This window comes from Callithrix jacchus, chromosome 6, assembly GCF_049354715.1.
Source record: "Callithrix jacchus isolate 240 chromosome 6, calJac240_pri, whole genome shotgun sequence".
Taxonomy (NCBI): domain Eukaryota; kingdom Metazoa; phylum Chordata; class Mammalia; order Primates; family Cebidae; genus Callithrix; species Callithrix jacchus.
In genome coordinates this window covers 98,564,411-98,583,722 of record NC_133507.1, presented here as the reverse complement: position 1 = coordinate 98,583,722, position 19,312 = coordinate 98,564,411, and the positions used below count along the sequence as shown (strand labels likewise).

The 19,312-nt window shown below is 34.3% G+C and overlaps 1 protein-coding gene across 2 annotated transcripts in view; it reads right to left on the bottom strand.

Moving 5' to 3' along the window:
• ACTR3 (actin related protein 3) overlaps window positions 1-19,312 on the bottom strand; it is a 69,370-nt gene that overhangs the window by 14,494 nt on the left and 35,564 nt on the right. For both annotated transcript variants that reach the window (XM_002749510.7, XM_035305073.3), the window contains exons 4-8: window positions 18,653-18,763; window positions 14,797-14,892; window positions 12,416-12,523; window positions 5,955-6,098; window positions 3,407-3,580 (exon numbers count right to left, since the gene is read on the bottom strand). In XM_002749510.7, the coding sequence (XP_002749556.1) occupies window positions 3,407-3,580; window positions 5,955-6,098; window positions 12,416-12,523; window positions 14,797-14,892; window positions 18,653-18,763 (633 nt within the window). The remainder of the gene's footprint in view (window positions 1-3,406; window positions 3,581-5,954; window positions 6,099-12,415; window positions 12,524-14,796; window positions 14,893-18,652; window positions 18,764-19,312) is intronic.

Sequence of the window (19,312 nt, the reverse complement as noted above, 5' to 3'; positions counted from 1 at the left end):
ATCAACCTAAATGCCCAACAATGGTAGAATGGATAAAGAAAATGTGGTACATATATACATGGAATACTATTTGGCTATAAAAAAGAATGAGGTCATGTCCTTTGCAGGAACATGAATGGAGCTGGGGGCCATTATCCTCAGCAAACTAATGCAAGAACAGAAAACCATGTTCTTTACTGCACGTTCTCACTCATAAGTGGAAGCTAAATGTTAAGTACACACAGAGATACAGAGGGAAGCAACAGACACTGGGTCCTATTGGAGGGTGGAGGGTGGGAAGAGGGAGAGGATCAGGAAAAATAGCTAATGGGTACTAGGCTTAATACCTGGGGACAAAATAATCGGCACAACCTCATGACAAAAGTTTACCTATATAACAAACCTGTACATGGATCCCTGAACTTAAAGTTAAAAGAAAGCAAATGATTAAACAAGGTGAAAGTTTAAGAAAAGCTGAATTTTAAGGGAAAAGAATCACATTACACTACTTGCCTCAAAAGTGAACAACAGTCTCAGGTATAATATTATAAATATTACAATACTATTGATTTACCTAATAACAATAACCTAACATGGGCAGAGTAGAAGGAAAGAGAGTCTAGAAAGAACTAATCTAAAAGGAGGTTAGCATTTAAACCACTAACAGTGACATATCAAGAAGCAGCTCCATCCATGTCCCTGTAATACCATCACAGCATTTAGAAATCTGGGAGTGATTACCGAGAGCAATAACTAAGAGCTAGTGGATGCCCTATAGAACACAATGGCAGCGGGAGGGTGAAGAGCTGCTCATTTTAAGTCTGTCAGTGTTATCTAACCTTTAAAACTATGTGTATATATATCCTCTTTTTATTTTTTTGAGAAATTGCAAAGAAAATGTACCATCAAAAACCTTCACACTCCAGTATACTAGTCTGACCATAATTCCTTATCCTTCTTGTATTCACTCCTCTGCTACCAATTCATAGTAATTATGTGTCAATTCATCATCATCTACAATCCCTGTATCCCTTACTATCTCTAAGTAATTTGGCTTTTGAGATTTGCTCTCTGTGCTGCAACACTTTAATCTCTACCTTGTCAAAACCTTTTGCTCCTTTGCCACAACTGTCTGTGAGAGGGGAAGGGACACTACTGTACAACTGAAAGTTTTGGGTATCCAACCTGCTACCGGGAATAGAGACTGAATGCCCCATACTATTAATATACACTCACTAGTCAATCTCTCAATTCCCCTCAACAGTAAATATGAAAGTCATTATTCTTCACAAGCCCTCAACTTTATGTCCAATCCCTTCTCCCAAAACATAAGCTTGATTTCACCTCATAAAAAAATTAAAACTATGAACTATGATGATCAACTTCTTCAATTACCCATTTGCATCTCTGACCTTCCTAGTTTATTTTCCTATGCCTATACTTAATTCTTTCCCTCCAATCACTGGAGTAAACCCTATTCAAAATTAAAACTATCCTCAGTCTTATTCTTGCAACTCACTTCTTACCAGTCCCCAGTAGCCACTGTTGTCTTCTTTAGTAGCCATCTCTCAGAATGTCCACACTGCTGATTTCCAACCTTCACCTGTCACTGAGGCTACAAGCTGCTCTAACACATCACTCCATTGAAACTGTTGCCCTATGATCACCAACAACCTAGAAGCTGAAAAACTCACAAGTACTTCTAAGGTTTTCTCTAATGCTACTTCACTGCAGCAATTGGCACTATTTACCATCCCTTCTTGAAACATTCACTTCTCTCCATTTTATGACCATAATCCTTTAGCTTGGCTTCTACATCTCTGTCAGGTTCCACTAACTCAGCTTGTCCATTAAGTGTTTGTGTTCACAAAGGCCCTATTCTTCACCTTTCTACTCCACAGCCTATTCTCAGCCAACCTCTCCCTTTGTGCCCCACACAGGGTGATGACTTTACAACGTTCAAGTGTTTGTTTTTGAACCTTTTAAAGGTGCATATAATAAACTCATCTCTATTTCACCAATCCTCCCTTTCAGTATTACAAATCTCAGTGGATGCCACACTGGGTTGCCAAAGTTAACAACTCTGGGAATTATCAGATTCCTCATATTCTTACTCTCTTCATATCTAAGCAATTACTAATTATGTTGATTTTATTTTTCTCTCAGCTCCTTCCTCATTCTCATTGACCTACAAATATTATTCATCTTTCATCTGAAATACTGTAGTAAAATCATCTATTTCCAACATAATTCACACCTTTGTTCCAATCCACCCAAACCAAAGCTGCAAGAGTAAACTTTCTAATTATCATCCATAAATCTGTCACTTCCATGCTTAAAATTTTTGCATGACTACAGAATCCAGCAAACTCCCTTGTATAATATATCTGCCCTTCAAGACTCGGTCCATAAATACCTCTCTGGATCCCTCACCTACCAATCTGTTTGTTATATTTTTCTTATCTAGCACTCTCATGTCTAAGACCTCTCTCTGCCTAGCTAAACTTCTAACAGAAATACATATTCTCCCCTACCACACATGACTAACAAACACCCGTTCTTCTTTAAGTCTCAGCTCAACCATTATCTCCTGAGATGTTCTCCCAAGCAGACTTAGATACTTTCTTCCTATGCCCTCAACAGATACATGCATTCATTAAAGCAACTATACCCTTACCTGTTTAAATATTCACCTCTTTTATTCTTTGAACTCAATAAGAGCAAGATAAAATAATTTTTTATCTTTGATACCCAATGCTTAAGGTGGGATCATGAAAACTCTAACCCTATAACATTTGCTGAGTGAATAAACAAGATTTTAAAAATAACTGTTCTTAACATTAAATAAGCAGAGTATATAATATTAGTAATTCTATTAATAAAGTTACAATTCTGATATTAAGTTACCAGGAGAATTTTCCATTATTAAAAGCATGTATTTCTTAATTTATGTTGCTGAAATTTCACAGACAGAAGACTAGTTTGCTACTAGTTATATATTTTGATGGTCAATTAAAGGCTCTTTGTATAATGGTCATTTTATACAAACAGGGCGGGGGGGGGGGGACGGGACTTTCTAGAACCTTTTCCAAAATATTTTATTTAAAAGATTATAAAACTTTACCTGATCTGAGTCCATGAATGAGGGAAGAAAAAAAATTTAAGGGCTCCCCTCTTCCCATGACCCCCCCCCCATAAGCCACATGTTTTTTGTTTTCTTTTTTTTTAAGTGTTTTTCTAAACATATAAAAAAATACCAACAATTTTGCCTGTTTTAACAAAAGCAATTTTTTTCTTAAAAGATATTATTCAAACTGTTGTATTTTAGTATACCAATGAAAGTTTCTGAGATTAATTATTTTTGAATATATATTAATTTATATTTGCTGCTGAGTATTTTTAAATAATTCCGTTTAAAAAAACTTACCTCTGGATGAAAAAAGATTTCAGGTCCCAAAAATCTCTCATAACCAACATCAATGGAAAATTCTTTCTTTGAGATAGCATTGATTCCAGTATACTGTTTAATCCATTTTGACCCATCTGTATCATACTTGTTAAATTCTTTTACTAAATCTGGGCAGACATAACTATAGCGCTCCTAAAAAACAAAGAAACAAAAGTAACTTTTTTTGCTTATTACAGGAACAGTAAAAAAGAATGGCATGTTTTCAGTAAACTAGAATCAAATGAAAAAAAAAACTTTTCAGAAAATAAAATTAGGAATTTAAGCTGGAAGAAAAATTCATATTAAGATATTATCATATGTGTAATACAAATAAACATACTCATCCTGTACATATCTTGTCTAACTTTATGTATAAACAATTAATATTTGAGAGACTGGAGAGCTGATTTCTACTATTTTAATGTTATTTCCTGAAAATATTCATTAATGTCATTCAACATTTTCTGTCTCTTAACATTTCTGTTAACAGTAATAACAAATCTTGTGCTCTAGGTAAAGAGAATAAATAAAATACAGAACTGAAGAATAAGTAATAATTGTGATAACCACACAAATTAATATAGATCCTTAATATCTATCTGAAACAAAACTGATTATGATCTCAGTAAACAAATGACCAAAGAAAAAAGGCCGAAAATATAAGTTACTCTATTTTGCTGCATATTTGATTATATGACCTAAGCAAAAGTTTTCATCAAAAACATTGAAAAATACATTATAGGTTATAACATCATATTTGTAATTTATAAACGCCCAACTGCCAGTCTATATTTTTTTAAATAAAACTTACTTCTCCAATATTTTTACACATCACAGACTCCAACCAAAATAGATGCAAATATTACTAGTAATAATTAAAATACACTAAGAGAAAAAATACTGAAAACAAAAGATTACACTATTTAACATCTTCTCCAAACCTTGGAAGTGGGAATGACAAAGAAATTATATTCCTTTAAAGACATTCGTACTGACCATCAATCTTCTCTGGAATAGATTTAAATCTCTGGTGTTTTCTCCTTTTGCTTTAATTTCACAGATTTCCCAAAGATTTTGAAACAGTAATATTCACGTTAACTTTTTATATATTTAATTCTTATGCCACCAACTTGGGGTTACTTTTGGCAGTCATTTACTAATTTCTTTACTAACTAGGAAGTAGTTGATAAATTTTCATTTTTAAGCTTTGACGAGCAAGGAAAATCCCATAAACATGAAGAGGCTCAGGCATGGTGGCTCATATCCAGCACTTTAAGATCCCAAGGCAGGAGGACTGCTTAAGGCCAGGAGTTCAAGACTAGCCTGCGCAACATAGCAAGACCTCCATTCCTATAAAAAATTAGCCAGACATGGTGATAGGCACCTGTAGTCCTAGCTATTTAGGAGGCTGAAGCGGGAGATCATGTGAGTCTAGTTTGAGGCTGCAGTGAGCTGACTGTGCCACTGCACTCCAGCCTGGGTAGCAGAGCAAGGTCCCATCTCTATAAAAAATAACAAAAATAAAAAATAAAAATTTAAAAAATTTAAAGGTAATTTAAAAAAATGCAAAGAGAGACAAGTAAAATTTACTTTTGCCAGGCAGTTTTGCTTTTCAAAATATGTGAGAGCCACTGAAATTTTTTAGTTATGTGGCAAATAATAAGTTGGAACAGCAATGCTAAAGTATTTTGACAGTTTGCATGAAGCACTGATATAATACTTACATAGCAGAAAAAATTAATAAAACTTTAGATAGCCTTCATGTTTTTCTTCTATGTACCCTATCACTAGAGCCAAACACTGCTTCTATAGCATAATAAATCAACTGTATCAAGATAATTTTTATGATAAAAGCTTTTAGGATTAAAATAAAGAATTCAGTGAAGAAACTGAGGTGAAAGGACTTTATAGTGAAATAATTATTTTTAATAAGGAGAATAATCACAAAAATGTATGTCATTTAGTAAAGTGTTCTTATATATTACTCCTCTCAAATATGAAATATGAAGAAAACAAACTGTTGTAATGCTCAATAATTTTCTTGCAAGAAATAAATATATTTAAATAAATTTAAATATATTTAAGAGTAATAATTTATAACTGGTTAACAAGATTATTTTTTAAGTACTGTTGTTCAATTAAGAATTTCTCATGTTGGCCAGCTGCAGTGGCTCAAGCCTGTAATCTCAGACCTTTAGGAGGCCAAGGTGGGTCGATCACGAGGTCAGGAGTTCAAGACCAGTCTGGTCAACATAGTGAAACCCCATCTCTACTAAAAATACAAAAAATTAGACAGGCATGGTAGTGTGCGCCTATAATCCCAGACACTCAAGAGCCTGAGGTAGGAGAATCACATGAACCCGGGAGCCGGAGGCTGCAGTGAGCCAAGATCACGCCACTGCACTCCCGCTCAGGCAACAGTGTAAGACTCCGTCTCAAAAAAGAAAAAATAAAAAATTTCTCATGTTAATGATATAAATGTGATTTTAATTTTTAAATAAACTACACTTCTATCACTACTTTTTACCTTTACTGCCTTAGCAGTTTCCAAAGATTGTTCTGGAGGGATTCCTACTTCTCGGTCTCTCAGCAGTTGCTGAATAAAATATGTTATATCTCGTCCTGCGATTGGAATGTGTTTAATACAGCTGCCAATCACATACCCTTCAGCCTAGAAGGGGGGAAAAAAGAAGTCAAATTTACTTTCAATGTTTTAAAAATTAATATAACCTAAAAATACAAACCATTGAAGATTAATTTCTTAAGTTAGTGTATTTATATTCTCAAGGACTGCTTTATCCCAGAATTCACCTTTATTCCTCAGAAACTATGAATAAGATTGGCCAGCAACTTAGATTTTTTTTCCCATTGACAGTTTATAACCATGACTAAAATGACTGAACAACACAAAAAAAAATACATTTCAAAATATAAATATCAAATGGTTTAAGACAGATTTTTTATCAAATGGTACTATTTTAAAATCATTTATAATTTCAGAAAAAAATTTAGATTGCATTGTAAGAAATCTGATCATTAACCCACAAAGTGCCTATCATTTCCCTAATGAAGTAGGTTTCCATTTCACAAATTTGAAGCTTTCCACATACCATCATAATGTGAAATAACTAAATTCTGTAGAACTGATTCATATTTACTGATATGTCAGAAGTATAACAAATAATGTAGCAAAATTAAGTCTAATTAGGAAAGTATATTAAGGATATCTTCATCTGGCATGACAGAACCTGAGGGATTGAACTTACCCTCTCAACTTAAAGAGAAAAACAGGACAATTTATAAGAAATAAAGGTTTTCATACATTTGGCAATCGGCAGAGTAAGGCAGAGATACTTTCTAAGAAAAGGGAAACAAATAATGTGAATGTTACAAACACCCTATCCCACTGCCTAGGGAGAGTTATTAGGCCACAACAATGGGAAAGAGAACTCAAACAGAATTGGTCTCATTAAGTTAGGAATATAGAATTTAAACTTCAGAAAGGCCAGAGTGGCTGAAGTTAGCAGGAGGGGAAAGAGGTGCACAGAGAGCTCTGAAGATATAAAGAGAGTATCTCTATAGCTGACTACTCGTCAGCACATTCCTGTGAGGAAACCATTAAGGTGAGACAAAGAACCCCCAGAAAAAAGTAGACAGAATAACCTCCAGAGCTCACACATGGCCAGAAATAGTTCCTGATCCCCACTGCCAAAGTTGAAAGATGTTTTCAAAAACAAGACATCAAGTAGAGTCCGCAGAGAAACACTGCTTCAAGAATGGGGACAAACCAGCCTTGGAGAAAAACCGGTTACAGACCTGCTTAATAACATTTAAAAGAAGCCCCTGAGAGGATCAAACTAATTCCTAGTATCTTAACTATGTCCCAGGAAAAAATCCTAAATACTTATGAACTCGAAAAATCTAGTACACAACAATGTATAGAGTGCCAAATCAAAAACTGTAAGCATGCAAGGAAGCAGAAAAACACAACACCTGACCAAGAGAAAAATCAAACAATAAAGAAGAATGACAAGGACAATAAAACAGCAACTATATACTCCATATTATGAAGGTCAACAATGAGTATGAGGAAGAGAGAAATGGAAGATATGAAAAGACCCAAATGGAACTTCTAAAGAAAAAAATACAGTATCTGAAATTTAAAAATCTAACAGATGAAAAAATAGAATCACCAGATGAGATTACAGTAGACTACACAATGAAGAAAAAATAGTGAATTTGAAGACAAAGCAATAAAAAATATCTGAAAATTAAAGAAAAAAGATTACAAAAAAAATGAACAGCGCATCAGTGACAAAGCTTTGAGTATTTAAAAAAAGGGAAAAGAGAAACAGAAAAAAATATGTAATAAGTAACAGACAAAAACTTTCAAAATATGAAAATTACACATATGAGGCCAACAATCATATGAAAAAATGCTCATCGTCACTGGTCATCAGAGAGATGCAAATCAAAACCACATTGAGATACCATCTCACGCCAGTTAGAATGGCGATCATCAAAAAATCTGGAGACAACAGATGCTGGAGAGGATGTGGAGAAAAAGGAACACTTTTACACTGTTGGTGGGAGTGTAAATTAGTTCAACCATTGTGGAAGACAGTGTGGCGATTCCTCAAGGCCTTAGAAATAGAAATTCCATTTGACCCAGCAATCCCATTACTGGGTATATATCCAAAAGACTATAAATCGTTCTACTATAAGGACACATGTACACGAATGTTCACTGCAGCACTGTTTACAATAGCAAAGACCTGGAATCAACCCAAATGCCCATTGATAATAGACTGGATTGGAAAAATGTGGCACATATACACCATGGAATATTATGCAGCAATCAGAAATGATGAGTTCGTGTCGTTTGTAGGGACATGGATGAATCTGGAGAACGTCATCCTCAGCAAACTGACACAAGAACAGAAAATGAAACACCGCATATTCTCACTCATAGGTAGGTGATGAAAAATGAGAACACATGGACACAGAAAGGGGAGTACTAAACACTGGGGTCTATTGGGGGGAAAAGGGGAGGGCCAGTGGGAGGGGGAGGTGGGGAGGGATAGCCTGGGGAGAAATGCCAAATGTGGGTGAAGGGGAGAAGAAAAGCAAAGCATACTGCCATGTGTGTACCTACGCAACTGTCTTGCATGCTCTGCTCATGTACCCCAAAACCTATAATCCAATAAAAAATTTAAAAAAATTAAAAATAAAAAAAATATGAAAATTACAACTCTATATATACAAGCTTAATGAACCCCAAGGAGAAGAGACATAAAGAGAACTTTACTTAGATATATCACAATCAAATTGCTAAAAACCAGTGAACCAGAAATAAAAAGAAAATCTTGAAGGCAGGCGCCCAAATAAACATTACATTCAAAGAAACACACACAAGAATAACAGCTGACTTATTTTCAGAAACAAGGTTAAGCCAGAAGACAGTGGAGTTACACCTATAGGGGAAAACTGTCAACCTTCTATACCAAGCAAAAATCATCTTTCAAAACTAAAGGAGAATAAAGACTTTTTCAAAGGATGTACGAAAGTTGAAAGAATTCAGAGCCAGCAGGTAATCACTATAATAAGTGTTACAGGATGTCATTTTGACAGAAAGAAAATGATACTAGGTGGAAATCTGGACCTTCACAAAGGAACAGAGAGCATTAGATATGGTATGTGAATAAAAGAACTCTGTTTTTCAAAATTTCAAGGCCAGGCACAGTGGCCCACGTCTGTAATCCCAGGACTTTGGGAGGCCAAGGCAGGTGGACTACTTGAGGACAGGAGTTTTGAGACCAGACTGGGCAACATGGTGAAACCCTATCTCTACTAAAAATACAAAAAAATTAGCCAGGTGTGCTGGCGCACATCTCTAATCCCAGCTACTCAGGAGGCTGAGGCACAAGAATAGCTTAAACCCAGGAGGCAGAGGTTGAAGTGAGATGAGACTGCACCACTGCACTTCAGCCTGTGTGAGAGAGCCATCTGTCTCCAAAAAAAAAAAAAAAAAAAATCTCTTTGAAAGATAACTTTTTGCTACTGGCTAAATTGCATCTTTCCTCCCCACCACATTCCTACATTGAAGTCCTAACCTCTATCACAGAATGTGGCTGTTTTTGGAGACAGGGTATTCAAAGTAGTATCTAGTTAAAATGAATGTATTAGGGTTGCTTCCTTTAATCCAGTTAAGTGTTGTCCTTAAGAAGAGGAGATTAGGACACAGACATAGGGAGGACTGCGTGAAGACATATAAAGAAGACGGACATCTAGAAGCCAAGAAGAGAGTCTTCTGAAGAAACCAACCCTGCCAAAATCTTGATCTTTGACATCTAACCTCCAGACCTCTGAGAAAATAAATTAATCTTTAGGTGCCCAGTCTGTAGTACTTCATTATAGCAGTTCTAGCAAACTAATATACCACTCAAAATCAAGTAAGTTAATAATGTATTACTGAGTTCACAACATATAGAAGTAAAATGAATGACAATAAAAACACAAACACTTAGAGGGCCCAAGTTGTATAATTATCATTTATGAAGTAGTAGAATGCTTTCTGTAATTAGACAATGATAAGTTAAAGATGTTTAGTACAACCCATATCGCAACCACCAGCAAAAACAAAATGACAACAGATACAGCATAGCTATTAAGTCAAGAAAGAAGAGAACACGTAATAATAAAAAATACTCCATTAATTCTAAAGAAGACAGAAAAATAAGTAAATAAACAGGAACATCCCCCTGCATCGTTTTTTTAAGAGACAGGGTCTCACTCTGTTGCTCAAGCTAGAGTGCAGTGGCAAGATCACAGCTCACTGCAGACTCAACCTCTCCAGGCTCAGGTGATCTTCCCTCCCTAGCCTCCAGAGTAGCTGGGAGTAAAGGCATGCACCACCACATCCAACTAGTTTTTGCATTTTTGTAGAGACAGGGGTTCCCATGTAGTCCATGTTGGCATTGAACTCCTAGGCTCAAGGGATCCTCCCCCACCTTGGCTTCCCAAAGTGCTGGCATTACAGGCATGGGCCATCATACCAGTCGGAATACTCATTCTTAATATCCTTACTAAAAAACATTCTTTTTCATGTTGATAACTTCTATTTTACAAATTACCTATTCTAATAATCAAGATACTGACAGTAGTACTCAAACGTGTAGATGTTAAGAGGGAAGAAAGGCAGAATCAGGTCAAATCCTAGCCTCACTACCTATTATTTGGTGACCTTGGGCAAGTCACTTACTTGCATTTTAGTAATGAGTAAACTGAGGTATTCAAAGAAAAATATAGTATTTATCACAGACTAATTTTCAGATTTAAATGAGAATTTTAAGGTGAACAATTATTTTATGTACCACTAAGAAAGAAAAATAAACTGCCAAATAAACTATCAAAAGCTATCAAATCCTGGACATGTCCTAATTTCCAAGTTTACTAAAATACCTCCCAAAAGCCATATAAAATCTCATATATCCATACAATGAATTATTTAGCAGTAAAAAGAAATAAAATACTATACATGCTGTAACATGGGTGAATCTTGAAAATGTTCAGCTAAGTTAAAGCAGCCAGTCACAGAAGACCAGAGTGTATAACTTCATTTACATAAAATGGCCAGGCCAGGCAAATCTACACAAGACAAAAAGTAGATTCGTGGTTGCCAGGGGCTAAGGGCATCAAGGGGAAATAGAGGGTGACTGTTAATAGACACAGGGTTCCTTTGTGGGTGATGAAAATGTTCTACAATTGTGGTGATAAATGGACTTTGTGAATATATTAAAAATCAATAAACTGTACACTCTAAACAAATGAACTATATGATATATGAATTACATCTTGCAAAAGCTATCGTTAAACAATGGTAGTTATTACTAAAACTATTACAACACATCATGAGGGTTAAAGTGGAGGAGGACCAGGAGTCTAATCCAAAGGCAGTCACCCTGATGTAATCCTCAACAGACACTGCCTGATGCATTAAACAATAGAGTGAGAATTTTTTAAAAGTTCAAAATAATTTAATTCCTTAAATGATATTCAACATAATATAAATATTACTTTAAAAAGATAAACCTTTCTATATATACCCATTTAATAATAATCAATATAAATTCTAATAGCCATTTTGAATTCATTAGGCATAATTTTTTTTTAAACCTGATTTATCATTAAGAATTGGAAGCACAAAGGCCTTGGAAGAAAAATGTTATTTCTGACAAATAATCTAATTTGATGCATTTTTCTTAATATGCTTTATTAAATACAAACCATAAAGCCTCTACTAAAGTTCACGTACTTATAACTAAGTGTTATATAGTCACCCTATCTGCCAGTGTGACATCTGTTAATTATGAATAAAAGAAGTCGAGGCTGGACACGGTGGCTCACGTCTGTAATCCCAGCACCGTGGAAGGCCAAGGCAGGTGGATCATCTGAGGTCGGGAGTTCAAGAACAGCCTGACTGACATGGAGAAACCGTGTCTCCACTAAAAATACAAAAAATTAGTCAGGCATGGTGTGGCATGCCTGTAATCCCAGCTACATGGGATTCTGAGGCAGGAGAATTGCTTGAACCTGGGAGATGGAGGTTGCTGTGAGCCGAGATTGTGCCATTGCACTCCATCCTGAGAAACAAGAGCAAAACTCCAAAAAAAAAAAAAGGAAGTCATCAAATGGCTAACACATATCCAACTGGAAAACAGAATGAAAGCCATTAATGCACTTCCATTCCAGATACTGCAATTCATAATTTTCTTAAATGCAGTACAAACCTACAGCAAAAGAAACTTTTGAAATGTTTATAAAATTTTTAAAAGGTGAGCAAAATATAGCTATAACTGAACAAATGGACAAATTATAGCAACATTTTAAAGCACAGTCAAGTTTTTTAAAAGTAATGCTAGTTTGTATAATTTAACTTTGCCAGATGTGTTATTCATATTCTGTTCAGTAACTGTAAAATAGCCTTACCACAGGAATGACATGAGTGACACCATCTCCACTGTCTATTACCGTACCAGTCAATGTCCGTTCTCCTACTTGTCTTGAGGTCCAAGATGCAGCTAAGGCAAGAACAGCCTTGAGCACAAAGAAAGAAGAAAGGCAAAAAAGTAAAAACAAAGAGTTAATTGAAAAAAAAAAACAAAACTAGTTTCCTGGAGTACTTTATTCAATTTTAAATGTAGTATCTGTGGAAAGAAAATACATAAAATTAAATTTGTAATATGCAATAAAATAGCTCACTCCCTATATTTTACTAAGACAACCTTACAGGTTTGCATTTGCTTTTAGAAGCATATTTGTAAGATTTACATATTTTATAAAGGCTATTTCTGTCCTAATGCTAAAATGTGGAAGACCACATGAAATAGTGTAGAACTAACTTGCCAGAACTTAAACTATGTCCACATGGGCTGGTCTGTTACAAACTGCAATGTAAGACATAAAGTACACAAACACCCAACCTCCAGTTATTCAATACATATGTGACTATGAACAACTATTATTCTTAAAATTTTATCTTCGATTTTTTTAATGCAACATATGTTTAGGACTATACGACTATATGCCATCACACACTTCAAAACACTACGATGATTTAATTACGAAGCAAAGTTGATAAAATTTTTCTATGAAAAACCTTGGTACAAACAATACAGCACAATTCTTTAGGTGTGAGAATTAAGAAATTATTAACATAGTTCGTTTTTTAAAAACTAAATTCTTAAACAATCCAAGCCTCAAACAAAGTATATAACTAGTAATTAAAAACAACTAAACTTACACTGGCCTTATTTTACCTACCTGGACTGTAATAGCTAAAAGGGACCTAGAAAGCTATCTAGGTCACCCTCCTATCTGAACACAAGAGCATTTTAGCACAATCACCACACAGTCACTATAGGCTAACAGAACTATACATTATGATTTGAAGATCTTACAATGAAAAATTCTGTCTTAACACTAGTAAAATATATATACACATACATAAATATCAGTATATATGCTGTTTAGACTTCATTGTGAGATATCTTTCCTTTTTAAGTAAGTTCAAAACTATAATATACAACCAAGAATTATCTCTGATCACTTTTACAAGTCTTTTGTAAACAGCTAAGACGCCAAACTAGAATAGTTATGTATCAGCACATCATGTTACAGAAATGTCACTGACTACTGAACATCAACAAAATAGAACAGAGATCAAATAATGAAATTAAGAGCACTAAGAGGCCACTAAAGAAATCACTGAAATATCAAATTACAACTCCAGAGGAATGAAACAAAACTCATGATGCCAGTGTTTTAAAGTAAGCTATACCTGACAACATGGTTAAACATAAGTTCATCATATTTAATATAAGATGAGAAGCAAAAACTCCCAAGTGAAAGATGAATTGCCCCAACTCCTCACTTTATTCAGATTCTAAGAACTAAAAAAGAGCCTCCCACTCAAGACTGAATTCTTCTATAAAGTTCATGACAGGTATAAGCAACTCCTTAAATATTTTCAGCAACAGAGAACTTAAAAGGCAGCTCATTAAATTTAGGGACTGCATTAAACAATAAAAAGTTCTTTGCTACCCAAGTTAAAATATTCATCCATAATTATCATTCATTGATTCTGTGTACCCTGGAGTTACAAAAACTCAGTCTGTTCCCAAGAAAGAGTTAAGTCAGACAGACCTCAGCTGCCTTATGTCACAGCTAACCATTTAACGCTGAATAAGTTGCCTTCCAACTTTAATTTTCCTTCCCCACAAAAAACAGAAACAAAAAATAGAAATTCTTTAATAGAAATAATGAATTAATACACACTTCACATTTGTAATATGTCAGGTATTGCCTTTGCTACAAGGAAGAAAAAAATAAGGTAAGCTCTGATCCTGAGGGGGGGGAGAGAAACTGTTGCATACAGATAAATGTACAAATTAAAAGAAATGAAGTATTACAGATTACCTAAAGTCAACCAAAAAAGACCAGAATAAAGCACAAAAAGATTTATAAGGATAAATTATAAAGGATTATTTACAAGGATAAATGAATATATATAAAATGTACTTCTCATGGAATAAGCATTCAATATTAGTTCCTTTATTTCTGTCATATGAAAGCCCTTGAAATACCCAAACACCATTAACTTACTGGTTTAACACTTCTCTTTTCCTGACTAAATATCTCAATTTCCCATATTACTTCTAAATTAACAATTCAGGAAAGAAGTATAACATGCTTTGACATTATGTTTAAGCCTTTGCAGGAAAACAAAGAAAAAAGTACGTATTTTAGGCAGCAAATTAAAATAGGTTAAAATTTAAGAATCAAACTTAGATAAATATGAACTTGCTTACCTGCACAGCAATGTACAAGCCTGGAACATTGAAAGATTCAAACATTATTTCAGCAGTATATTCCCTGTTTTCTGGAGTATTCAATGGAGGTTCAGTCTATTGAAATAAATAACATTTTAAATAGACAATATCAGATTATTTTGATAATTTCATAATTTTTAAATGAGAAGTAATTTATTTCAAACATTTTATTTAAAATGCATTAAATTTACAGGTAGAAAGACAGACACAGAGATCAAAGGAAAACTATAGAAAATTCAAACATATCCATACATATCTGAAAACAATATGGTAATTCACATTTAAAAACAAAACAAAACAAAAAAACCCTGAATCCCTATATCCTGCCACTCATACAGATTAAACATTAAAAAGAAATGAAGCAGGGCGAGAGAGCACTGGAGGTAGGTAGGTAAAAGGTGATACAGTCAAACCATCCTTTAAACATGGTAATGACAAACCTCCAGAAAAAAAATCAATGTTATCTGCCAGCAGGAGAGCCCTCATCTAAGTAATACTTTTAGCAGAATGTCTCCAAACTATCTAGGATTACAGTAAACAAGCTGAGATTCTACAGATCTAATGGTATAGCTTTCTGAAAAATATCATATCAGTTTACTCGTTAATAGCATAGAATAGAGATGTATACACAGCACTCTTCTTTCTGTTTAAGTTATATGGCTGCGTACAGCACTTAGAAACCTCAGGTTAAGTCTAGGACAGAACATACTCTAAAGAGGCAAAGAGGGACCCAGAGATCTGGCAGTGTTGAACTTACTGTTTCACCTATGCCTTATGATCACTTAAATTGCTTCAATTTTTAACGAATGACACTGGGTAAGACCTCTTATTCTTGTAGGTCTGACTGACAATCCAATCCTTTGTGTTATCTCAAATATGAAGAAAAAATTTTTAACTTTAAAAAATAAAGAATTCTCTTTTTGACCTTAAGGTAAGGAATGATTCCTTAAATTTATAGAGCACAAATCACAAAGCTAAAAGTGATAAAACTTTATTCATTAAAAATTAATGAATTTTTAAATTATTATTTCAAAAGAAACATAATAAAAGTAAAACTAAGTACACCTTACCTTACATAAAACCTTTATAAGCTAAACTCCCTGAGGTGTTTAAACTTATTTAGAAGAGTTCTGAAGCTATGTTTAAAAGTCTGGAGATAATTTGCTGATGAATACATACCAAATTACATAAACTAAAAACCAAGGCAGTTAAATTATAAACTCCAAGAAAAAAAAAATCTACATTAAAAATAATCAGAGGACCCCATGAAGGAAAATATACAAACAGCTAATAATAATAATAGTACATGAAAGACTGCTCAACATCAGAAAATTTAAATTTAAAGCAAATGAAAAATCTTACCCACCAGAATGGCTAAAATTAAAAAGAATGACAAGCCAGCAGCGCAGTGGCTCATGCCTATAATCCCAGAACTTTGGGAGACTGAGATGGGCAGATCACTTGAGGCCAGAAGTTCAAGACAAGCCTGGTCAACATGACAAAATCCTGTATCTACTAAAATTACAAAAATTACCCAGGTGTGGTTACATGCCTATAATCCCAGCTACTCTAGAGGCTGAGGCACAAGAATCGCTGGAACCTGGGAGGCAGAGGTTGCAGTGACCTGAGAGCACAGCACTGCACTCCAGCCTGGGTGACAGAGCAAGACTGTGCCTCAAAAAAAAAAAAAAGTTTACAAGACTGACAAACCAAATTGTTCAAGAGAACCAGATTACTACTGCATTACTTGGCGGGGAGGGGGCAACTGCAAAAGTTTTCTTAAAAAAACCAATCATGCATCTACCCTATGACACTGCAATTCCATACCTACATATTTAGGCAAGAGAAATGAAAACATATGTCCACAAAAAGTCTTGTAGAAGAAGGTTCACAATGGTCAAACTACTTTATTATAATCAAAACCTAGAAATAGGCCAGGTATGGTGGCAACACTTTAAGACGCCAAGGCGGGAGGATCACTTGAGCCCAGGAGTTCAAGACCAGGCTGGGCAACAAAGTGAGACTCCATCACTAAACCAGAAAACACTAGCCAGGTGTGGTGGCCCGGGCCTGTTGTCCTAGCTACTGAGGAAGCTGAGCTGGGAGAACTGTTAGAGCTGGGTGGTCAAGGCTGCAGTGAGCCATGATTGCTCCACTGCATTCCAGCCTGGGCCACAGAGCAAAATCCTGTCTAAAAAAAATGAACAGAAAAAAAAAAAGAACTGGAAATAGCTCAGGTGTTTATCAATGGGAAAATGGATAAAGTGAGGCAAATTCATATCAACATGAATTGATTCAGATCAACATGAATCAATCTCGAGATTATGCTAAGTAAAAGTGTTTCACCAAAAAGCACATATTGCACGATTCCATTCATATAACACTCATATATGGGCAAAACTAATCTCAGCTGAAAAAAGAAAGAAAACAGTGGTTGTCTCTAGGACATGGCAGCAGAGATTAATTACAAAAGGGCATGAGAAAACTTTCTAGGCTGATAGTAAAATTCTCTGTATCTTGGTAAGAGTTTAGGCTACACAGATGTATGTAACCAACAAAGATTGGACAAACATCATGCATCCTGTAGGTCAAATACAGCCCACCACCTGTTTCAGTAAAAAGAAATTTATTGAAGCACAGCTATACCTATGAATTTAAGTATTATATGTGGCTGCTAACATGCTACAACAGCATAGCTGAGTAGCTGTGACAGAGACCCATTAAGTTCTCATTAAGTTTATTCAGAGTCTATATGACTTGCAAAGCCAAAAATAATTTCTATCTGCTCTTTTAAAGTTTGCCAACCCCTGCTCAAATGGTGCAGATCAGTGATTTCATGGTATGTTAATTTTATATGAAAAGAATAACCATACAGAAATCATAGATCCAGTTGATTAAATATATACTAAACTATGTAGGGGTCAAATGACTCCCATTTGCAAATCATTTTGAAGTGATTTAAAAACTAAAATGAAGTGACAGATGGACAGACGTCTTGAAGCAATTACAGCCAAATGTTAAGGTTAATCATCAAATCTAGATTGTGGGTATATGAGTGTCCATAGTCTGGTTCTTTCAACTTTATAGCCCATCAAAATCACCATAATAAGACACAGAATATGAATTTACCCAAAAATTGTGATATAACTAAATGTGAGGCGGGGGGAAAGGATAGACATTTTGTATTGAAGGAGAGAAAAGGAAAAAAGGAAATTCTCATTTCTCTTATTAGGAAGTTGGTAAATAATGTATAATATTTTTTAAAACATAAGAAATAGAAGAAACATGTTAAATTTGTAAGATTACTACCAGGGCAAACTTTTTCAAAAATTGAAATGTTTGCCTCCAGGGAATGTGAATCAAAGGATGTGAGAGGTAAGAAAGGAAAGTGTTATTTGTTTGTTTTAAATCTTATAAAGGTATTTGATTTTTTAAGTTATGAACATGCATTGCTTTAATAAAAAGATATTTAAAATTAAATTATATTTTTGTTAAGAAGAAATACCAATGAAATAATCAGACTGTTTTTTAAAAAGCAAAAAAAGGAAGTGCCACAGGTTTCTATCTTTTTTCTGAACATTACTTACTGCTCCTATCATAAAGATTAGATATTAATTATCAAAGCACTTCTTAAGTGTTTAAAATGTGGTGCTTTGACATACTACTATTATCCTGTAGCCATAACTGGATGGTCTTAAAGATGATACAACTTTATAATAAAGTCATTCAGACATATGATAACTTAATAACCAAAGTATACCAAAGAAGTGTGGTAAAATGTTCTCATTAAGTGTATTCAAAAATTTCCTCAGTGAGAGTATAACTTGTAACTTACCAAAAGAAAATAATGATCTTCAGGTTCTGCCCTTAAATATTTAAAGATCACTTGCTCCATAAACCTTTCCATCAAGTCCCAATCTTCAACTATACCATGGCGGATTGGCCACTATTAAAACAAAAAGGGAAATACAAATTAAATCTTATTAATATAAAAAATAAAACCGCAAAAAGGAAGTATTAGATCATTAGGGATATTAGATGAGGATACATTTTCTTAGGTTTGATACTACATACCATCCTTAAAAGTTTTAAAGATAAATTAGTCCAACAATGCATTGTCAGATGGTTCACTAACAACAAAGTGAGTATGCAAAAATGTTAAAAACTATTAAATCTAAATGAAAGGTCATTGTACTAATCTTTCTAGATTTTAAAAGTTTTGTAATAAAAGGATAAGTTAACCTACAAAAATTAAGCCTAAAAAACCACACTTTATCAAAATCTCCTTAATTTTTAACTCATTAGCTCATTAACAAGTATTTGTTCTATGCTGAATATAAAAAGTGTACCTGGTAAATAGATACCTACAATAATCGTAAGAATCAAGCATATAAAATTTTACAAGAAAAGTTTTCTAAATTTATGAGAATCCTGCTTCCAAAACTAACTATGCTTTGTATGTGGTGTCTCCCCACAAAAACTTATGTTAAAATTT